Raw genomic sequence first — 19433 nt, 5'->3', positions numbered from 1 at the left:
GGCAGCCACCTGAGCAGGGGAGTTACACGGGAGGGCGCGCCAGCGAGCCCAGACGCAGGGCCGGAGCGTGTGCGCGCCGGGGGGTGCGAGGGGCTCTGCCCAAGGAGGCTCCTTTGTTCGCATCACGGGCTCCCTGCAGGGCCCACTCGTCAGATGGCCGCCCGCGCCCCCGCCCCCACGGCCGGCTCCGGGGAGCCCTGGGGCGCGCCCGCCTGCCTCGCATGGTTGGTGAGGACCTGCCGCACCGCGTTGCAGTGACCGACAGTGACCCCATCCGGGCGCCCCCGTCCGGGGTCAACGACCGCCACGCCGCCCGGCCCATCACCCTATCGCCTAGCAACGCCCACTCGCGAGCCACCATTGGACCGCAGCGCACGCCTCCGGCCCCCGATTGGCTGCGGCTGGGAGAGCCACGCCCCCGGCCCGAATCCGCGCGGCCAGAGCGCGGGACCATGCATCTGTCCGCCGGGGTTCGGACCGGCCCCCCGTGTGGCCCCAGAGTGACCCAGTGCAGCCCGAACACGCCCAGTCCCGTTTCACCCGCGCGCCGCGAGCACGTGGCCCCACGACCCCGGGGGTGGGGGGCGGCCCGGGGGACGGAGGCGCGCCGCGGGCTGGGTCCCAGGCGTGTGCGCGTGCGCCTCGGGCGGTTCCGCGCCACCGGCCCGCGGAGGGGAGGAGCGGAAGTCGGGGGCGGGGGTGATGCCGCATCCCGCCCTAGCGCCCCCCGAGTCCCGGGCCCCCCGACCCGGCACCTCCGGCGCGCTCCCGCGCAGGTCCCGGAGGCTCGGCGGCGGCGCGCGGCATCACCCCACTGGCGGCGGCGCGCCGAGTCCCGGGGCGCAGCCCCGACGCTCATTGGCCTGGGCGGCGCAGCCAAGCTGTCAGCCCATGTGGCGTGTCCGCGCGGGGATGGCCGCGGTTAAATAGAGTCGGCGCCGGCCTAGAGGGAGCCAGAGAGACAGCCCGGCCGGCTCCCCTGCGCGCCGCGCTCGCGCCTCGCATCCGCCGCCCGCACCGCCGCCGCGCCCGGACCAGGTACGAGGGGCCGAGTCGGGCGCCTGCGGCCGCATCCTCAGCTTTGGGGCCCGCGTGCTTCGGCGGGCCCGTGGTGGGGGCGCCCAGGGCGGGTGGGCGGCGAGGGGCGTACGCCCCGGAAACGCCAACAGCCATCTTGGTGTCGGGTGGCCCACGCGGGCCGGCCGCCGAGCCCCCACCCGGCTCCCACCGCGGGGCCTGGGCCGACGCCCTGCCGTCCGGCGCTTCTCCAGCCGCCGGGGGCGGAGGGCGGCCCCCATCCCAGCCGCGTGGAGCCCGGGGCCCGGAGCGCGGGACGGGCGAGGGGGGCGCGGCGGGGCCGCCTGCCTCTGGTTCCCTGCCGCACTCAGCGTGAATAGCAAGTAGGGAGAACCGCGGCGCTCTCGGGGGGCGGCGACGCGGGGTTGCTGCGTGCGCGCCGGCAAAGGGCTCTTTATTCAGCGCTGGGGGAGGGGTCTTCCTCCGCGCCCAGAGGGCTCGGGAGGAAGATGCGGCGCTCCGTGCGCGTGCGCCCTTGTGCGGAGAGGCCCGGGAGAGCAGCGTCTGGCCATCCAAGGTCCTTAGTGCCACGAGGCCCTGGAGCCCTGGCGGGGTTGCTAGAACGAGCCTGGCCTCGCCCCCTGTCTTAGAGGCCGCACGGGAGACCCCATCCCGCACCACAGGCCCGGGGTGGCCAGGGCTTCCTCTGCGGGGGCGGGTTTTGGGGACTAGGCCTGGGTGGCCCGGCAGCCTGCTTAGTGGTAGGCAAGCAGCGTCCTGAAGCTTCACCTACCTGCACAGGTGTGTGGGTCTGGGCAGCCCTTGCCTGGCGTCTGGCTGGGAGTGGTTGTTTCTCCAGATTGGATCCTGCACAGGGCCCAACTGGCAGTGGGTTCATGATGGGGCAGGGGCCGCCTTTCCCCCAGAGCCCTGTTGGGCCTTGGCATGCAGCGGGCCTGGGCTATGCCCCCACTCACCGACAGCTCATCGGCTGCCCTGGGCAGCGCCGGGCTCCTGCCCCCTGCATGGAGGGCAGCCTGCTGTGCTCAGCCCCTGGCCCACTGGTCAGTGTAGGCTGGTGCTCCCTCCCACCGCCGTTTTCTTCCCTGTAAACCTGGGTACCCTTCCTCCTTCACCTGCCTGATTCCCTGGGTCAGCTCTTTAACAGGCTGACAACCCAGGGACTCTCTCCTGGGAAGGGTTGTCCCCTTCTCTGGGGTGGTCCCCCAGATCCTCGGGGTGAGGCAGGAGGTCGCAGAATCCCTCCAACTAATGAGGGGGGCGAGGAGCGAGGTAGTGCCATGGAGGGGTGACCCCAGATGTGACAAGCCAGTTGCAAAGCCCAGAGGCCCAGCCCTCCTGTGAGAGATGAGAGCCAGCTGGTCTGGAATGGACCACCCCTTCCATACACCCCCAGGGCATCCATCTATGCTGGTCCAGTGCCCAAGAGTTGACCACCTGGACCTTGGTCTTGGGGCTCTCTGAGCCGCCTTTCAGACTCCAGTGGGCCACATGGAGGAGGGCAGGTGCTGTGGGGGCAAAGCTGACCAGGGTCTGGGTCCCACGCCTCCCTCCCTACAGAGAGCAGCCATGGAGGAGGTGGTGATTGCCGGCATGTCTGGGAAGCTCCCCGAGTCAGAGAATTTGGAGGAGTTCTGGGCCAACCTCATCGGCGGCGTGGACATGGTGACAGATGACGACAGGCGATGGAAGGCTGGTGAGTGGCCACCCTGGATGCCCCACTCCACGTTGTTGCTATGGGCACAGCCTCTCAGCCGTCTTCGGCTGGCCAGCTCTGGCCTGAATCCTCGTCCCTCCTGCAGAGACACCGGCCACCCTGGGCAAGGCTGTGCTGCAGGCTCTTCCTGGGGACAGCACCACGAGAGGGTTTTGGGGGGTGGGGGTGGTCCTGGGGCTTCTGGGCAAGTCAGCCGGGAGCTGGCCCTGGGCACTTGTCTTTGCCTGAGTTACAGACGAGCCAAGTGACCTGCTGGGGTCACAGAACTGGTGGGGAAGAGAGGGGAGGGGGCCAGGCAGGTGAGTGTCCCTGGCCCCACAGTCCTCCGCCTGCAGAGCCGGCCTAGCTGGGCCTCCAGGTCCCGAGGCGTCAGATAAGACCCCGGGATCTGACAGCAGGCTCGCGGAAGCTGGTTTGACTCCCTCACGCCCAGTAGGCTCTCCCGTGGGGCGGCTCTACCTGATGTGCGGGTGTGAGTCAGCGTGGCGGGGCCTGCCCGGCCCAGCCCCAGGCCAGGCAGGGCGGGAGGAGGTGGCGCTGCCTCTACCGGGCTCCACTCCTGCCCCACTGCCCAGACGGCTGCCCCAGGGCCCTTCTTGGAAGCAGGGCTGGGGTCCTAGTTGGCCATGTGCTGCCACATGGCCCCCAAGAGCCAGCAGGGCTGCCCCAACTGTGGGGCAGCCGCCCCCTCCCAGGGGCCCTGGCAGCCTGCAACTCTGCCTGCCGTGTCCACAGGGCTCTACGGCCTGCCCAGGCGGTCTGGCAAGCTTAAGGACCTGTCTAAGTTCGATGCCTCTTTCTTCGGGGTCCACCCAAAGCAAGCGCACACGATGGACCCTCAGCTGCGCTTGCTGCTGGAGGTCACCTACGAGGCCATCGTGGATGGAGGTGGGTTCTCAGGAGGGGTGCAGACGTGAGGCTGGGGCCCTGGTCACCAGGTTCCCGCTCGCTCGAGAAGGACAATGGCAATCCCTTTTATTGCTTCAAAGTGACATGTGTGCAGAGTTCTGTCCCCACAATGCAAAGTCACCGGGGCTGTGTGGCTCTCCAGGCCCAGAAGGTGTGGGCCCTCAGGCTGGTCTTGGTTTCCCATTTGCACTCTCTGGCTGGCTCCCCGGTGTATTCATTCCCGTTGTGTGTTGATCTTGGGGTGGGGCTGAGTGCCGGACTAGGCAGGAGGCAGGATCCGGCCCCCAGAACTGCCGCCTGCTCTCCCCTCCACTGGGCTGTGCCTGGCCTCACACAGGTACCTTGAAGCGGCTGTCCTTGCCCTGGGGCCCAGACCATTCCTACTGTCATGGGTCATGGACAGCCAGCCTAAGGAGGGGATGGGAGAGGAGGCTGGCAGTGCGGCCGTGGTGCTTTGGTGGGGGGCAGGATCTTGGCTCTGCGGTCGGCAGGGAGGGCATGCAGGCCTTCCACCCTGGGGTCCTACAGCAGACACTGGCCAACCCCTGGGCCATACTTAAGCGTGATGGGTAGTGGCCACACGCCCCCAGGGGAGTGGAGGCAGGAGAGACCTTGGACCTGTTCCCCGGGGCCGGCCAGGGTGCCGCCCTCCTTTCTAAGCCGGGACACTGGCCTCTGTGTTTGTCTCCTTATCTTGGCCTGACCTGGTGCTGGCCGTGCTCGGGGCTCATCAGACCCTGCTGGCGGCACCAGGGGCCAGGGGAGTAGCGTGGGGACAATGCCATCCTCTGCCCTCACCTCTGGCTGTCTCTGGCTGCTGTCTGACGCGGAGCGTAGAGCCCCACCTGCCACCCCCGGGCCCTGGTTGCTTGTGACCGGGTCACCCGTTCTTGGTGTCTCCAGAGTCAGGCTGGGAAGGAGCCCGCTGTCGCCCAAGCCAGGAGGCCTCCCCAGAGCTGGGCGGTGGGCTCGGTGTAGCCCAGCAGCCCAGCTTCAGTTTGATGGCTGCTTCCCACAGGCATCAACCCAGCCTCGCTCCGAGGGACGGACACTGGCGTCTGGGTGGGCGTGAGTGGCTCCGAGGCCTCAGAGGCTCTGAGCCGAGACCCCGAGACGCTTCTGGGCTACAGCATGGTGGGCTGCCAGCGTGCCATGATGGCCAACCGCCTTTCCTTCTGCTTTGACTTCAAAGGTGGGTGGCTCCTGGCTCCTGGCAGGCTCTGGCCTCCCTTCCCGGGAGGCCCTGCGGGCTGAGGCCTCGAAGTCACGGGCTGTAAGTGCAGGGCGCCCCTTGGAGCCGCCAGGGGCCCCCACCCTTGCATTATAATGCCCTTGTCTGCAGGGCCCAGCATAGCTCTGGACACAGCATGCTCCTCCAGCCTGCTGGCTCTGCAGAACGCCTACCAGGCCATCCGCAGGGGGCAGTGCTCCGCGGCCATCGTGGGCGGCATCAACCTGCTGCTGAAACCCAACACCTCCGTGCAGTTCATGAAGCTGGGCATGCTCAGCACCGAGGGCTCCTGCAAATCCTTCGACGCAGGCGGTGAGGGTGCAGGCCACAGGCACAGGGGGCAGGGGGCAGGGGGCCACAGGGCAGCGCCCACCGATGCCAGACCCTGAACTCTGCCAAGAGCAGGGCACGCCACACTGCCACCCAGAGCTCCTACCCTGAGGCCCAGGCTCAGCCTGAGGTGCCCTCTGCCCCCAGGGGAAGGCTACTGCCGCTCGGAGGCCATACTGGCTGTGCTGCTGACCAGGAAGTCCCTGGCCCGGCGGGTGTACGCCACCATCCTGAATGCCAGCACCAACACAGATGGCTACAAGGAGCAAGGTGGGTGCTGGCGGGAGTGGGCCCCACGCCCTGCAGGGGCAGCGGGTGGGGTGCTGAGGCCTGGCCCATCCCACAGGCGTGACCTTCCCCTCCGGGGAGGCCCAGAAGCAGCTGTTGTGCTCCATGTATGAGCCGGTCGGGGTGGCGCCCGAGTCCCTCGAGTACATTGAAGCCCACGGCACAGGCACCAAGGTGAGTCCCTCGCCCACACCCACACCCACTCCTAAGAGGCACCCAGGTGGGGGCCTGACCCTCCTGGTCCCCCACAGGTGGGTGACCCCCAGGAGCTGAACAGCATCGCCCAAGCCTTGTGTGCCAGCCGCCAAGACCCACTGCTCATCGGCTCCATCAAGTCAAACATGGGGCACCCAGAGCCCGCCTCCGGGCTCGCAGCCCTGGCCAAGGTAGGTGGCCAGTCGGCTCCCTCTGCCGGGGGTGGGCAACCCCACGGGCTTAGCTGGGAGGGGCTGGTCACCGAAGGGGGGCATCCGGGGCACAGCCATGTGCCCCTGCCCTGGTTGTCTGGGGCGGCCTTTGTGGAGACCAGGTGCTGTTAGCAGAGGACCCTGGTCTGCTGCGCTTCCCGGTAGAGCGGGAGCTTCCAGGCGCTCGAGGCCCTGTGCAGCCACCCCCACCTGCCCCGTCAGCAGCCTCAGGTGGGGAGCTGGGGTGGTGTCCAGCTGGGGGCCCCAGGAGAGGGGGGCCCTGGGGCTGAGTCGTCGGCCCTAGCCGGCATGCTGCAGAGCCAGCTCGCGGTGGCAGCGCCGTGGTGTGCCCTCAGAAAGGTCCTCAGGAGGCCAGAGAGGTGGGGAGCATGGGGTCAGCCGTGCCACTGACAGTGAGCCTCCTTCAGGTGCTGCTGTGCTTGGAGCACGGGCTCTGGGCCCCCAACCTGCACTTCCACAGCCCCAACCCCAAGATCCCAGGGCTGCAGGATGGGCGGCTACAGGTGGTAGACCGGCCCCTGCCCGTCCGAGGGGGCAACGTGGGCATCAACTCCTTCGGCTTTGGTGGCTCCAATGTGCATGTCATCCTGCAACCCAACTCGCAAGCACGCCTGGCACCCGCTGCACACACCACCCTGCCGCGCCTGCTGCGGGCCAGCGGGCGCACCCCTGAGGCTGTGCAGGCGCTCCTGGAGCAGGGCCACCAGCATAGCCAGGACCTGGCCTTTGTGAGCTTGCTCAACGACATTGCGGCCACACCCACCTCCTCCATGCCCTTCCGGGGCTTTGCTGTGCTTGGGGGCAGGGGCAGCAGCCAGGAGGTGCAGCAGGTGCCCCCCGGTGAGCGCCCACCGCTCTGGTTCATCTGCTCCGGTAAGCCCCCGCTCTCTAGGCCCCAGGGGCACATGGGTGCAGGGCCAGAGCCGTGCCCTTGACCCCTCTCCCTGGTACAGGGATGGGGACACAGTGGTGCAGGATGGGGCTCAGCCTCATGCGCCTAGACAGCTTCCACAAGTCCATTCTGCGGTCTGACGAGATCGTGAGGCCCTTGGGGGTGCAGGTGTCAGACCTGCTACTGAGCACGGATGAGTCCACCTTCGATGACATCGTCCATGCGTTTGTGAGCCTCACAGCCATCCAGGTATGTCCTGGAGTCGGGTGAATGGGGAGGCGGGGAGAGAAGCAGGCCTCAGCCCCGCAGGGCCGGCAGATGTGGTCAGTCCGGCGTTCCTAGAAGAGCGTGGCTTGCCCTGTGCCTGCAGATCGCACTCATAGACCTGCTGACCTCCATGGGCCTGACGCCCGACGGCATCATTGGGCACTCCCTGGGCGAGGTGGCTTGTGGCTACGCCGACGGCTGCCTCTCTCAAGAGGAGGCCGTCCTCTCAGCCTATTGGCGGGGCCAGTGCATCAAGGAGGCCAACATCCTGCCTGGGGCCATGGTGGCTGTAGGTAGGTGTCACCTCGTGTGCCCCACCCCCCACCCTCGCTCTGCCCATGGGTCTGTGAGGGTCTCCCTGAGAGGTGGCACCTTCCCAAGCACCTCTGGGGTTCACACTGGACAGAGGGGCGCCTGGGGGCAACTTGCCGGCCGGTGGCCTCCCTGCGCCTGACAGGCTCGGTCCTGGAACGCATGCTGACAGGCACCAGCACCGTCTTCATGTGACCCCCTGGCTGAACCCCCAGAGGAAGAGAGCCCCCAGGAGAGCTGCGCTGGGAGAGCTTTCACTAAGTCAGGGCTTGGGGGGCCCGGCCTGGCTCCGCTCCTTTGGCACCCGGCCCCGGGGCTGCCGTGGGTGGGGCCGCAGCCTCTGTGCTGGGCGCTGCTGCGCAGCGAGGCCCGCGCCCACCCGTGGCGCTGCAGGAATGGCCCCCTGCAGGGCAGTACTGACGCCACGCGGTGTGGGGGCGAAAGCGGCTTGTGAAGGGCCCTCCCACGGCCGCCCTTCCGGAGCCCTGTCATGAGGGCCACCCCCAGGGCGGCGCCTCCCTTCCAGGCGGGGGCCAGGCGGGGCTCCGCTCCCCGGCACTCCCTGACGCTGGCTCTGCTCACAGGCTTGTCCTGGGAGGAGAGCAAACGGCGCTGCCCACCGGGAGTCGTTCCTGCCTGCCACAACTCCAAGGACACAGTGACCATCTCGGGGCCTGAGGTGGGCCCTGGGAGCAGGGACTGCGTGCCCCAGCCCCCTCCCTGCCCCTCAGGGCGCGCTCTGCGGGGGAGGCCGGGCAGCAGACCCGGCAGCCTGTCCAGCCCTGTCCCCGCCCCCAGGCTGCCGTGCTGGAGTTCATGGAGCAGCTCAAGCAGGAGGGCGTGTTTGCCAAGGAGGTGCACACAGGAGGGATGGCCTTCCACTCCTACTTCATGGAGCCCATCGCCCCCTCTCTGCTGCAGGCCTTGCAGAAGGTAGGCCGGCAGCTCTGGGGTCCCCTTGGCGGAGGGTCAGGTAAGGGGCCGGGTCCCTCCAGGCTGACGGTGGCATGTGCAGGTGATTCGGGAGCCAAAACCCCGCTCTGCGCGCTGGCTCAGCACCTCCATCCCCGAGGCCCAGTGGCAGGGCAGCCTGGCCCGCACCTTCTCGGCCGAGTACAACGTCAACAACCTGGTGAGCCCCGTGCTCTTCCAGGAGGCTCTGCAGCACGTGCCCAAGCATGCCGTGGTGCTGGAGATCGCCCCACACGCCCTGCTGCAGGTGGGCACTGTGGGGCCGGGCCCTGTGTGACCTTCAGGGGAGGGCACGAGCCCCACCCGTGAGAGCAAGGCCCAGCCCACCGCTGTCTCCCCAGGCTGTCCTAAAGAGAGGCCTCAAGTCCAGCTGCACCATCATCCCCCTGATGAAGAAGGGCCACAATGACAACCTGGAGTTCTTCCTCAGCAATGTGGGCAGGCTCCACCTGGCAGGGTGTGTCCACCAGCCCCGCTCGACCCACGGGGGTGCCGGGCCCACCCCCGACAGCTGCCTGGGAGCAGTGGCCAGCGGGGCATGTGATGGCACCACGGGCTCTCGGCCACCCCCCCCAGAGCTTCCTCACCGTGGCCACCCCACCCTGCCACAGCAGTCTCGGGGGCTTGGGGTACACGGTGGGAGCTGGGTGTGACGGGTGGTCCCAGGGCTGGCTGTGCCCCTGACACTCCCCCACCCCCAGCCTCAACGCCAACCCCAATGGCCTGTTCCCGCCCGTGGAGCTCCCTGTTCCCCGAGGAACCCCGCTCATCTCCCCCCACATCAAGTGGGACCACAGCCAGACCTGGGACGTGCCCACTGCCGAGGACTTCCCCAACGGCTCCAGCTGTTCCTCTGCCACCGTCTATAACATCGGTGAGCCGGCGGGCCGGTGGGGTGGGGCAGGGGCGTGCCTCCTAGGTGCCCGCAGCAAGGCCTGTGTCCCGCCCCGCAGACACCAGCCCTGAGTCGCCGGACCACTACCTGGTGGACCACTGCATCGACGGCCGAGTCATCTTCCCCGCCACTGGCTACCTGTGCCTGGTCTGGAGGACCCTGGCACGCACCCTGAACTTAAACGTGGAGCAAGTGCCTGTGGTTTTCGAGGACGTGACACTGTACCAGGCCACCATCCTGCCCAAGGCGGGTGAGATGGGTGGCCACGGAGGGCGGGGTGGGGGCTGGCCACTGACCCCTGCTGCTGACCTCTGACCCTGCTGCCTGCAGGGACCGTGTCCCTGGAGGTGCGGCTCCTGGAGGCTTCCCACACCTTCGAGGTATCTGAGAACGGCAACGTGATCGCCAGCGGTGAGCAGGCCATGTGGCCAGCGGGAGGCCTGGTGGGCATGGGTCTGGCTGGAACCTGGCTGCCACGTCAGCCCTATCCTGCCTTCAGGCCCTTCTGCCTCCCGCCCACAGGGAAGGTACACCAGTGGAAGGACCCCAACCCCAAGCTCTTCAATAGCCAGGATGGCCTGGACCCTGCGAACCCTGCAGACCCAACAGCGGGGTTCCGCCTAGCCCAGAGGGACGTGTACAAGTTGCTCCGACTGCATGGCTACGACTATGGCCCTCACTTCCAGGGCATCCTTGAGGCCAGCCTTGAAGGTGGGGCATGAAGGGGCGCTTTTATACTACGGGGATTAAGCTTTGGGGCCATCCCTCGAGGCCAGACAGGGTGCCACGGTGCCACCTGCTGCCCAGCGTCCTGGTGTCCTGAGACTGCCATTGCTGAGCCAGGTGGAGGGAGGGCTGTTTGGAGGTGTCGGGCTGTGGGGAGAGGCCCCCTCTGCCCAGGCTGACAGCCCCTCCACCCCAGGCAGCACAGGCCAGCTGCTGTGGAAGGACAACTGGGTGACCTTCCTGGACACCATGCTGCAGATGTCCATCCTGGACTCCGAGCAGCGTGGTCTGCGCCTGCCCACCCGCATCACCTCCATCCACATCGACCCCGCCACCCACCGGCAGAACGTGCAGGCGCTGCAGGGCGAGGCCCAAGGTAGCCCTGCCACACCCGCACTCCTGTGCCCTGCACACCACCCCACACCGGGCACCGCCCACCCTCACAGCACATGTGCCCACAGTAGCCGACGTGGTGGTGGACCGCTGTCTGAGCTGCACAGTGGCCGGCGGCGCCCGCATCTCATGGCTCCACACCTCGGTGGCCCCGCGGAGGCAGCAGGAACAGGTCGCCCCTGTCCTCGAGAAGCTCTGCTTCACGCCGCACATGGAGGACGGGTGCCTGGCCGGGAGCTCAGCCCTACAGGAGGAGCTGCAGCTATGCAGGGGTGAGGCCAGCCTCCCGGGGCCCGGCCCCTGGCCCTGCACCCCGACCTCTGGCACCTCTGGCCACAGGAGCGCACTGCCTTCCCACACAGGCCACACAGCTGGGACCTGTTCTGGCTTTGAAAGGTCCTTGAGCCCAGACCTACCTCCCCACAAGGCCCTTCCATGAGTGCCCTGGGCCTGGCCCTGGCCCCCCAACCCAGAACTGATGCCAGCCACCTCCCTCCCGTGCCTGTTAACCATCCTGCCAGCAGAGGAGCCCTGGGGCACCTGGTGACAGATTTGGCCCCTCCTGGCCGTGCCTCCAGCCGGCTGCTCAGCCCCGATGGGGAACAGCTGGAATGTCAGACATGGAACCCGCTCTTCTAGGGGGCTCGTACCTTGGTGGGGGACATGCAGCCCCCGCCCCGAGGCCTGCATGACACCTTGACATCCGCCCTGTGGCACCAATGGTTGTCCTCAGGCCTGGCTGCCCACCCCATCTGTTTGCTTGTCCAGTGAGCAGTGCCCGGTGGTGGGCCGTGGGAGGGTAGGGCCACACGGGTTCTGATTACCCTGAGCCCTTGCTCCAAGCAGGTACCATGGGCTCGGGGAACTCTGGTCCAGTTGAGGCCTCTTCCCTAGCACCCATCTCCCCTTCCAGGGCTGGCACGAGTACTGCAGACCAAGGTGGCCCAGCAGGGGCTGAAGATGGTGGTGCCCGGGCTGGATGGGGCCCAGGCCCCCTGTGAGCCCCCGCAGCAGGGCCTGCCTCGGCTGCTGGCAGTTGCCTGCCAGGTGCAGCTCAGTGGGAACCTGCCGCTGGAGCTGGCCCACGAGAGGCCCCTTCTACATGAAGACCCCCTGCTCAGTGGTCTTCTCAAGTCCCCAGCGCTCAAGGCCTGTGTGGACACTGTCCTGGAGAATACGGCCGGCCTGAGGATGAGGGTGGTGGAGGTGGGTGCTGGTGCCCCCATCCCGACTGAGCCCCAGGGGTGGCTGTGCTTTGCATACCTTATTGTCCACCCACATGCTGAAGAGGGGGCCCTGTGGGTGGGATGGCACATGCCCCCAGACAGGCTCGAGACACCTGCCCAGGGACAGCTGGTCCAGGAAGCCTTCTCTTCCTAGGTGCTGGCCGGCGACGGCCGCCTGTACTCGCACATCCCGGAGCTACTCAACACCCAGCCCTTGCTGCAGCTGGACTACACGGCCACTGACCGCCACCCTGAGGTCCTGGGGGCTGCCCAGGACAAGCTGCAGCAGCATCACGTGGCCCTGGGCCAGTGGGACCCCATGGGCCCTGCCCCAGGCGGCCTGGGCGCAGCTGACCTGGTTGTGTGCAACTGTGCCGCCACCACCTTTGGGGACCCAGCCACAGTCCTCGGCCACATGGCAGCTGCCCTCAAGGAGGGTGGCTTCCTGCTGCTTCACACTCTGCTCGGAGGACATACCCTCGGGGAGACGGTCGCCTTCCTCACCTGCCCCGAGCCACAGCGGGGCGGGCGGAGCCTCCTGAGCCAGGTGCAGGGCCGGGCAGGGCAGGCCAGGGAGGCGCAGCAAAGGCTGGTGGACACTGACTCCCCACCCCACGCAGGACGAGTGGGAGAGCCTGTTTGCCGGGGCGTCACTGCACCTGGTGGCCCTGAAGAAGTCTTTCTACGGGTCTGCTCTCTTCCTGTGCCGCCGGCCAGCCCTGCAGGACTGCCCCATCTTCCTGCCCGTGGAGGACGCCAGCTTCCAATGGGTAGACTCGCTGAAGGTCAGTCCCTGGCTGGCCCTGCACCACATCATGGGCCTGGGGCCTCCCCGAGGCTGACCCCTCCATCCTCCCACAGGGCATCCTGGCCGACGGCACCTCCCAGCCGGTGTGGCTCACAGCCCTGGGCTGTGCCACCTCCGGGGTCGTGGGCATGGTGAACTGTCTCCGGAAGGAGCCTGGTGGGCACCGGATTCGGTGAGAGACGTGCATTCAGCTGCGGGCCCTCCCACCTCCACCTGGCTTCTCTGCCTTCCCCCAAACCTCCCCTCACCTGTCTGGTTGCCCACAGGTGTATCCTGGTGTCCAACCTCAGCGGCACATCCCCAATCCCTCGGATGGACCTGGGCTCCCCAGAGCTGCAGCAGGTGCTGCGTGGGGACCTCGTGATGAACGTGCACCGGGACGGGGCCTGGGGGGCCTTCCGCCACTTTCTGCTGGAGCAGGGTATGCCCCCCGGTGCCGCCCTGCCCCAGCAGTCCGTGGCCGAGAAACCACCCAGCCCAAGGCCACGGGAGGCCCCGCGGCAGCCTCGCTTCCTGTCGCCCGCAGGCCTGCCGGAGGAGCAAACGGAGCACGCCTTCGTGAACATCCTCACCAGGGGGGACCTCTCCTCCATCCGCTGGGTCTGCTCCCCTCTGTGCCACGCCCCACCTGCCAGCCCTGGCGTCCAACTCTGCACCATCTACTATGCCTCCCTCAACTTCCGAGACGTGATGCTGGCCACGGGCAAGCTGTCTGTCGACGCCATCCCAGGTACACACATGTGGCAGGGGGCCGGCAGAGCAGGGCACCTGGGGAAAGGGGGCCACACCCCGCACACCAGGCCCCTTCAAGGCACGCAGTTCACCCGCCATCTGCCCCCAGGCAAGTGGTCTGCTGAGGACTGCATGCTGGGCATGGAGTTCTCCGGCCGAGATGCCAGCGGCAAGCGCGTGATGGGGCTGGTGCCCGCCCAGGGTCTGGCCACATCCGTATTGCTGTCTCAGGACTTCCTGTGGGACGTTCCCTCCAGCTGGTGAGTCGGCCGGGCCGAGGGCCTGAGGCCCCAGGTGGACGTGGCGGAGCCAGGCCTGAGCAGCCCTGTGCACTGTCTACAGGACCCTGGAGGAGGCGGCCTCCGTGCCCGTCGTCTACACCACTGCCTACTACTCGCTGGTGGTGCGCGGACGCCTGCAGCGCAGGGAGACGGTGCTCATCCACTCGGGCTCCGGCGGCGTGGGCCAGGCCGCCATCGCCATCGCCCTCAGCCTGGGCTGCCGTGTCTTCACCACCGTGGGTGAGCCTGCCGGCCCTGCCAGAGCTGGGGCTCCCCCGTGGCACCCCAGTCGCACGACCTCAGCTCACTACGCAGCCCTCCCCACAGGGTCAGCTGAGAAGAAGGCATACCTCCAGGCCCGGTTCCCCCAGCTCAGCGAGACAAGCTTTGCCAACTCCCGGGACACGTCCTTCGAGCAGCATGTGCTGCGGCACACAGCGGGGAAGGGTGAGGCCGCGCCACCCCCAGCCACCCTCCCTTCCTGGCCGGCGAGGTGGAGGGGACGCCCTGGCCTGGGGAGGGACGGTGTAGCCCCTGCATTTGGGCCCCGTGGGTGGGGTCGCAGGCGTGGCTGTAGGGACTCTACACCCTCTGTCCCAAAGGTGTTGACCTGGTCCTGAACTCCCTGGCCGAAGAGAAGCTGCAGGCCAGCTTGCGGTGCCTGGCCCAGCATGGCCGATTCCTGGAAATCGGCAAATACGACCTTTCCAACAACCACCTGCTGGGTGAGGCTGGGCAGTGGGCCTGTGGGCAGGCGGGTCCACAGGGCAGGATCTGGGTCACAAGTGGTGAGCCCTCCGCCTGCCTGCTCTCCAGGCATGGCTGTCTTCCTGAAGAACGTGACCTTCCACGGGATCCTGCTGGACATGCTCTTCAACGAGGCGTCCACCAGCTGGCGGGAGGTGGCGGCACTCCTGCAGGGCGGCATCCAGGACGGCGTGGTGCAGCCCCTCCAGTGCACCGTGTTCCCCAAGGCCTGCGTGGAGGATGCCTTCCGTTACATGGCCCAGGGGAAGCACGTCGGCAAAGTGGTCATCCAGGTGAGGGGGCGGTGCAGGTGCCCTGGACCCAGTCCAGCAGGCAGCGTGTAAGCCGGGGTCCTGCTTGACTGCAGGTGCGTGAGGAAGAGCAGCTGGCACTGCTGCAGGGGCCCGAACCCACCCTAGTAACAGCCATGGCCAAGACCTTCTGCCCAGCCCACAAGAGCTACATCGTGGCTGGGGGCCTGGGGGGCTTTGGCCTCGAGCTGGCCCAGTGGCTTGTGCTGCGGGGAGCCCAGAAGCTCGTGCTGACCTCCCGCTCTGGGATCCGCACAGGTGAGTGGGCTGGTGGGCACAGGCAGGCGGGCATGGGAGGGTGCTCTGGGGGCACCCAGGCCCCAGAGCCAGAACCCGGCCCACAGCTTGCCTGGCCCACAGGCTACCAGGCCAAGCAGGTACGGGAGTGGAGGCGCCAGGGTGTGCGGGTCCTGGTGTCCACCAGCAACGCCAGCTCGCTGGAAGGGGCCCGGGCGCTCATCACCGAGGCCACTCAGCTCGGGCCCGTCGGAGGTGTCTTCAACCTGGCCATGGTGAGTAAGGCTGTGAAGGGGCTGGAGCCTGCTGCCCAGGGCAGGACCCATGGCCCAAGCCCTCCTAAGCCCCAGGCCTGGGCAGGTTCTGACGGTGCCTGTCCTCAGGTGCTGAGAGATGCAATGCTGGAGAACCAGACCCCGGATTCCTTCCAGGACGTCAGCAAGCCAAAGTACAGCGGCACGCTGAACCTGGACAGGTGAGGCACAGCAGCCCCCTGCCTACCGTGTCCTCCTCGCACAGCGTTCCCACCAGCGTCCAGGGACCAGGCCCCAGGCCTCTGCTGGGGTCTGAGCTGAGGGTCCAGGAAAGCAGGGGCAGTTCAGCAGGTGGGCGGGGCAGCTGGCGCGGTGTGACCCGAGTACCCACAGGGTGACCCGGGAGTCGTGCCCTGAGCTGGACTACTTCGTGGCCTTCTCCTCGGTGAGCTGCGGGCGCGGCAACGCCGGCCAGACCAACTACGGCTTCGCCAACTCCACCATGGAGCGCATATGCGAGAAGCGCCGGCACGATGGCCTCCCAGGTGGGCCTGCCTGCCCGCTGCGCGCCCCGCCTGTACCTGCCTCCCGCCTCCCCATTCACCCCAGCCCCCGGCCCCCACCTGTAGGCCTCGCCGTGCAGTGGGGTGCCATTGGTGACGTGGGCGTCCTCCTGGAAACGATGGGCACCAATGACATTGTCGTCGGCGGGACGCTGCCCCAGCGTATCGCCTCCTGCCTGGAGGTGCTCGACATCTTCCTGCACCAGCCCTACCCTGTCCTGAGCAGCTTCGTGCTGGCCAGGAAGAAGGCCATAGCCCACAGTGACAGCCGTGGCCCGCGGGACCTCGTGAAGTCCGTGGCCCATATCCTCGGTGAGGGACCGCCCGCCCCTGCCCCCGCCCCCGTCCCCCGGCATGGGTCTCAGCTTCCCTGGACCCCGTAGAAGGCGGCTTGCTTAGTGGTCTAGGAAAATGAAAGTGGCCCTTCAGGGCTGGGCTGGGGGCAGTGGGGCAACGCGCTGTGGCTGTTGGTGATGGGGGCTCACCCCTGAGGCAGGATTGACAAGGTGCCCGTGCCTCCGCCTTGGTCCCTGCCCCCTCTCTGCCCAGGCATCCGCAACTTGGCCACGGTCAGCATGGACAGCTCGCTGGTGGACCTGGGCCTGGACTCGCTCATGGGTGTGGAGGTTCGCCACATGCTGGAGCGCGAGTTCGACCTGACTCTGTCCACGCGGGACATCCGGCAGCTCACGCTCCAGAGGCTCCAAGAACTGTCCTCCAAGGCCAGCCCGGGTACCGGGGCAGGGGCAGGGGGCAGGGGGCGGGGCCTGGGCCCCCCGAGTCACAGGTGTGTGTGTGACCACACCCGGCGTCCTCCGTCTTCTGTTCTTCCTCTCAGAGCTGACGGCCTCCGTGCCCAGGGAGGAGAGCCCCACCCAGCACCAGGCCCAGCTGAACCTGCGCTCTCTGCTGGTGAACCCCGAGGGCCCGACCTTGACTCGGCTCAACTCGGTGCAGAGCTCCGAGCGGCCCCTGTTCCTCGTGCACCCCATCGAGGGCTCCACCACCGTCTTCCACAGCCTGGCCGCCAGGCTCAGCATCCCCACCTATGGCCTGCAGTGCACGCAGGGTATGCTCCCCACTGAGGCACCAGGGAGGGGCGTGCCCCGCCTGGCCCCCCGCCTGCAGCTGAGCCCCCCTCTGCCTACAGCCGCCCCCCTGGACAGTATCCAGAGCCTGGCCGCCTACTACATCGGGTGCATCAGGCAGGTGCAGCCCGAGGGCCCCTACCGCATCGCCGGCTACTCCTACGGGGCCTGTGTGGCCTTTGAGATGTGCTCACAGCTGCAGGCGCAGCAGAGCCCGGCCCCCACGCACAACAGCCTCTTCCTGTTCGACGGCTCCCACACCTATGTGCTGGCCTACACGCAGGTGAGGGCGGCGCCGTGGCCCTGCCTGCCCCCCAGTCCCACTGGAGCCTGGCCGCAGCAGACCTCTTGCCCCTTGCAGAGCTACCGCGCCAAGATGACCCCTGGCTGTGAGGCGGAGGCGGAGACCGAGGCCATCTGCTTCTTCGTGCAGCAGTTCACAGACATGGAACACAGCAGGGTGGGCCTGGGGAGCTGGCGGGGGGGGGGCCTTCTCAGTGAGCCTCCCAGTGAGGCCTGGTGACTGCGGGCACAGGGTGGGCGCTGCTCAGAGGCCTGCCCCTGTGTCACAGGTGCTGGAGGCCCTGCTGCCCCTCAAGGGCCTGGAGGAGCGCGTGGCAGCCGCCGTGGACCTGATCTCTCACAGCCACGCGGGCCTGGACCGTGGTGAGCTCAGCTTTGCTGCACGGTCCTTCTACCACAAGCTGCGTGCTGCCGAGCAGTACCAGCCCCAGGCCACCTACCACGGCAACGTGACACTGCTGCGTGCCAAGACGGGCAGCTCCTACGGCGAGGACCTGGGTGCTGACTACAACCTGTCCCAGGTGTGCGACGGCAAGGTGTCCGTGCACGTCATTGAGGGGGACCACCACTCGCTGCTGGAGGGCCTAGGTCTGGAGGCCATCCTCAGCATTATCCACGGCTCCCTGGCTGAGCCTCGCGTCAGTGTGCGGGAGGGCTAGCCACACCTGAGAGCCCTGCCCGCTGCCCAAGGGGCTCAGAGCAGGGTCCTGCCGGTGGGGCCCTGGCCTGCTGCCCCTGCCGTCCACATCACCTCAACCCAGACCCTTCCCTGCACCCCGAGTGCTGCTGCCCACAACAGGCCACTAGAAGTAGGACTGATGGTGCCCACTACGGGTGCCATCTCAGCCACCACTCCTGGCATGGGCAAGGGGCGGGGGCCCAGGCCGCCTGCTCGGAGACCTGCCCTGGTCTGTGAAGAGTTGGCCGTGCCTTTACCGTGTGGGTCTGGTCGTCGTTTCTCAGTCTGCATCCTATTTATTGTGTCACTGGGGAGCCGCAGGGCCTTGCCCACCCTGTGAAGGCCGGCAGCGGGGGGCCCCTATGATGCAGGGCTCACATAGCGGAGGGGGCAGCCCCTGCGTGCTTGGCGCCCACTGTGTGTGTGTGTTCATTTTTCAATGATTCAAATTGCTGCTGAGCTTCTGAAGTTTTTTCTGTCAGTGCAAAGAACCACATCTGGACCCTTTTCCATTTTTACATGACGTCTAAAGTTGCTGCTCTCCAAGGAGCCTCCCATGATTAAACTGCTCATGAGCTCTGGTCCCTGGTCCTCCTTTCTTCCTTGCTCCCTGACAAGCTTCAGGCGCCCTGCTCCCCACACTGTCCAGCATGACCCCTGGCACACAGGAGGGATGGGGCAGCATGCGGCTGCAGAGAGCGGACTGCCCTCAGGGCCACGGCCACACTGCTGCGGGACAGAGCAACAGGTGCCTCTGAAGGGCCGGCTGGGCAATTGTGGGGATCCCCGGGGAACAGCCTGCCCGAACTCCTTCCTCAGGGAAACCCCAGGGCGTTCTCAAGGGCTTCAGCTGAGTGGATGTGAACCATATCACAAGATGCCTTCATAGCAACACCTAGACTAGCATTTGTCAAACTGGCCAAGTGGACATGAGACCACCATACAGGTTTAGGCGAAGTGTGGAGGGCCCCTGAGCATCTAGACCCCAAGAGCCAAGGGGAGAGGGGGTTACAAGCCAATGCACCAACTTGGATGGGCGTTCTGGGCCAAGGGGTCAGAGTGAGCCGAGAGCCGGATCCTGCAGTGCGTCAGCAGGCCCACTTCTAGGCTTCTAGAAGGATGTGTTGAACCCAGAGACAGACCGGGGCTCCTAAATGTTCCTCAGAAAGCTAAGCGTAGCATTACCATGTGAGCCGACAATCCCACTCATAGGTACACACCCAGATTGAGAACAGGGACTCAGACAAATGTGTGCCCATGTTCACAGCATCCGTTGGACACTTGGGCAGTTCCCCTCGGCAGAGGAGCAGATATATGGCGGTCCATGCACATAATGGAATATTCAGCCATAAAAATTAACTGATACGTGTAACAACACAAAACCCTGAAACATGAAATAGTGAAAATATTTCTGGAATGGGTATATTTCAGACAAAAGATTTCAGAGCAAAGCCTACAAGGGTCATTTCATAATGGTAAAAGTCAACTAACCCAAAGGCTATAACTCCTAAATTGTTACGCTTTGATGAATGTCAACTTAGAGGGAGCAAAAGTCAACAGACTGGAACGGAGAAACAAACCCACGATTAAAACTGGAGATTTCAAGACCCTTCCCAACTGACTGACTGGAACACGAGTGACCGACCATATAAAAGACTGATTCGAGCCACGCAGATAATGCCACCTAATTGGCAGTGAGGGAGCTCCCCCACAGCAGCAGATGGCACTTTTTTTTAAGGTATCAATACACAATCTCAGGAAGTTTTCCATGAACGACATTGTGGTTTCAACATTCATCCGTATTAT

At 66.5% G+C, this 19433-nt stretch overlaps 1 protein-coding gene across 2 annotated transcripts; it reads left to right on the top strand.

Annotated features, from left to right (window-relative positions):
• The first annotated feature begins 883 nt into the window (after positions 1–883).
• FASN (fatty acid synthase) lies at positions 884–18208 on the top strand. Of its 2 annotated transcripts, none has more exons than XM_017645386.3 (42): positions 884–1038; positions 2599–2734; positions 3491–3643; positions 4683–4856; positions 5007–5207; positions 5373–5495; positions 5572–5687; positions 5765–5899; positions 6349–6814; positions 6895–7082; positions 7204–7393; positions 7997–8091; positions 8211–8345; positions 8428–8631; positions 8726–8841; positions 9086–9258; positions 9338–9529; positions 9610–9690; positions 9802–9990; positions 10202–10381; positions 10470–10670; positions 11312–11604; positions 11779–12171; positions 12245–12409; positions 12486–12604; positions 12699–12853; positions 12959–13162; positions 13274–13424; positions 13507–13685; positions 13773–13892; positions 14048–14170; positions 14262–14485; positions 14560–14761; positions 14864–15015; positions 15124–15215; positions 15388–15539; positions 15624–15869; positions 16107–16289; positions 16396–16626; positions 16708–16928; positions 17007–17105; positions 17218–18208. In XM_017645386.3, exons 2-42 carry the CDS (start codon positions 2608–2610, stop codon positions 17605–17607), a joined length of 7533 nt encoding a protein of 2510 aa, XP_017500875.3. In that variant the 5' UTR covers positions 884–1038; positions 2599–2607; the 3' UTR covers positions 17608–18208. The 2 variants fall into 2 exon arrangements, with proteins under 2 accessions (XP_017500875.3, XP_017500876.3); XM_017645387.3 differs by having other exon boundaries at positions 10467–10670.
• Positions 18209–19433: the final 1225 nt, after the last annotated feature.

The sequence above is a fragment of the Manis javanica genome, chromosome 4 (genome assembly GCF_040802235.1).
Source record: "Manis javanica isolate MJ-LG chromosome 4, MJ_LKY, whole genome shotgun sequence".
Classification (NCBI taxonomy): domain Eukaryota; kingdom Metazoa; phylum Chordata; class Mammalia; order Pholidota; family Manidae; genus Manis; species Manis javanica.
Note: the sequence above shows the minus strand (reverse complement) of the source record. Positions and strands in the feature narration are given on the sequence as shown.

Excerpts from the sequence above, each read along its gene's own strand:
- FASN (XM_017645387.3), top strand. The coding sequence starts at position 2,608 with ATGGAGGAGGTGGTGATTGCCGGCATGTCTGGGAAGCTCCCCGAGTCA. Across the intron at positions 10,382-10,466 it reads GCTGCAGGGCGAGGCCCAAG|TAGCCGACGTGGTGGTGGAC; the intron begins GTAGCCCTGCCA and ends ATGTGCCCACAG. Across the intron at positions 13,425-13,506 it reads TGGGACGTTCCCTCCAGCTG|GACCCTGGAGGAGGCGGCCT; the intron begins GTGAGTCGGCCG and ends CACTGTCTACAG.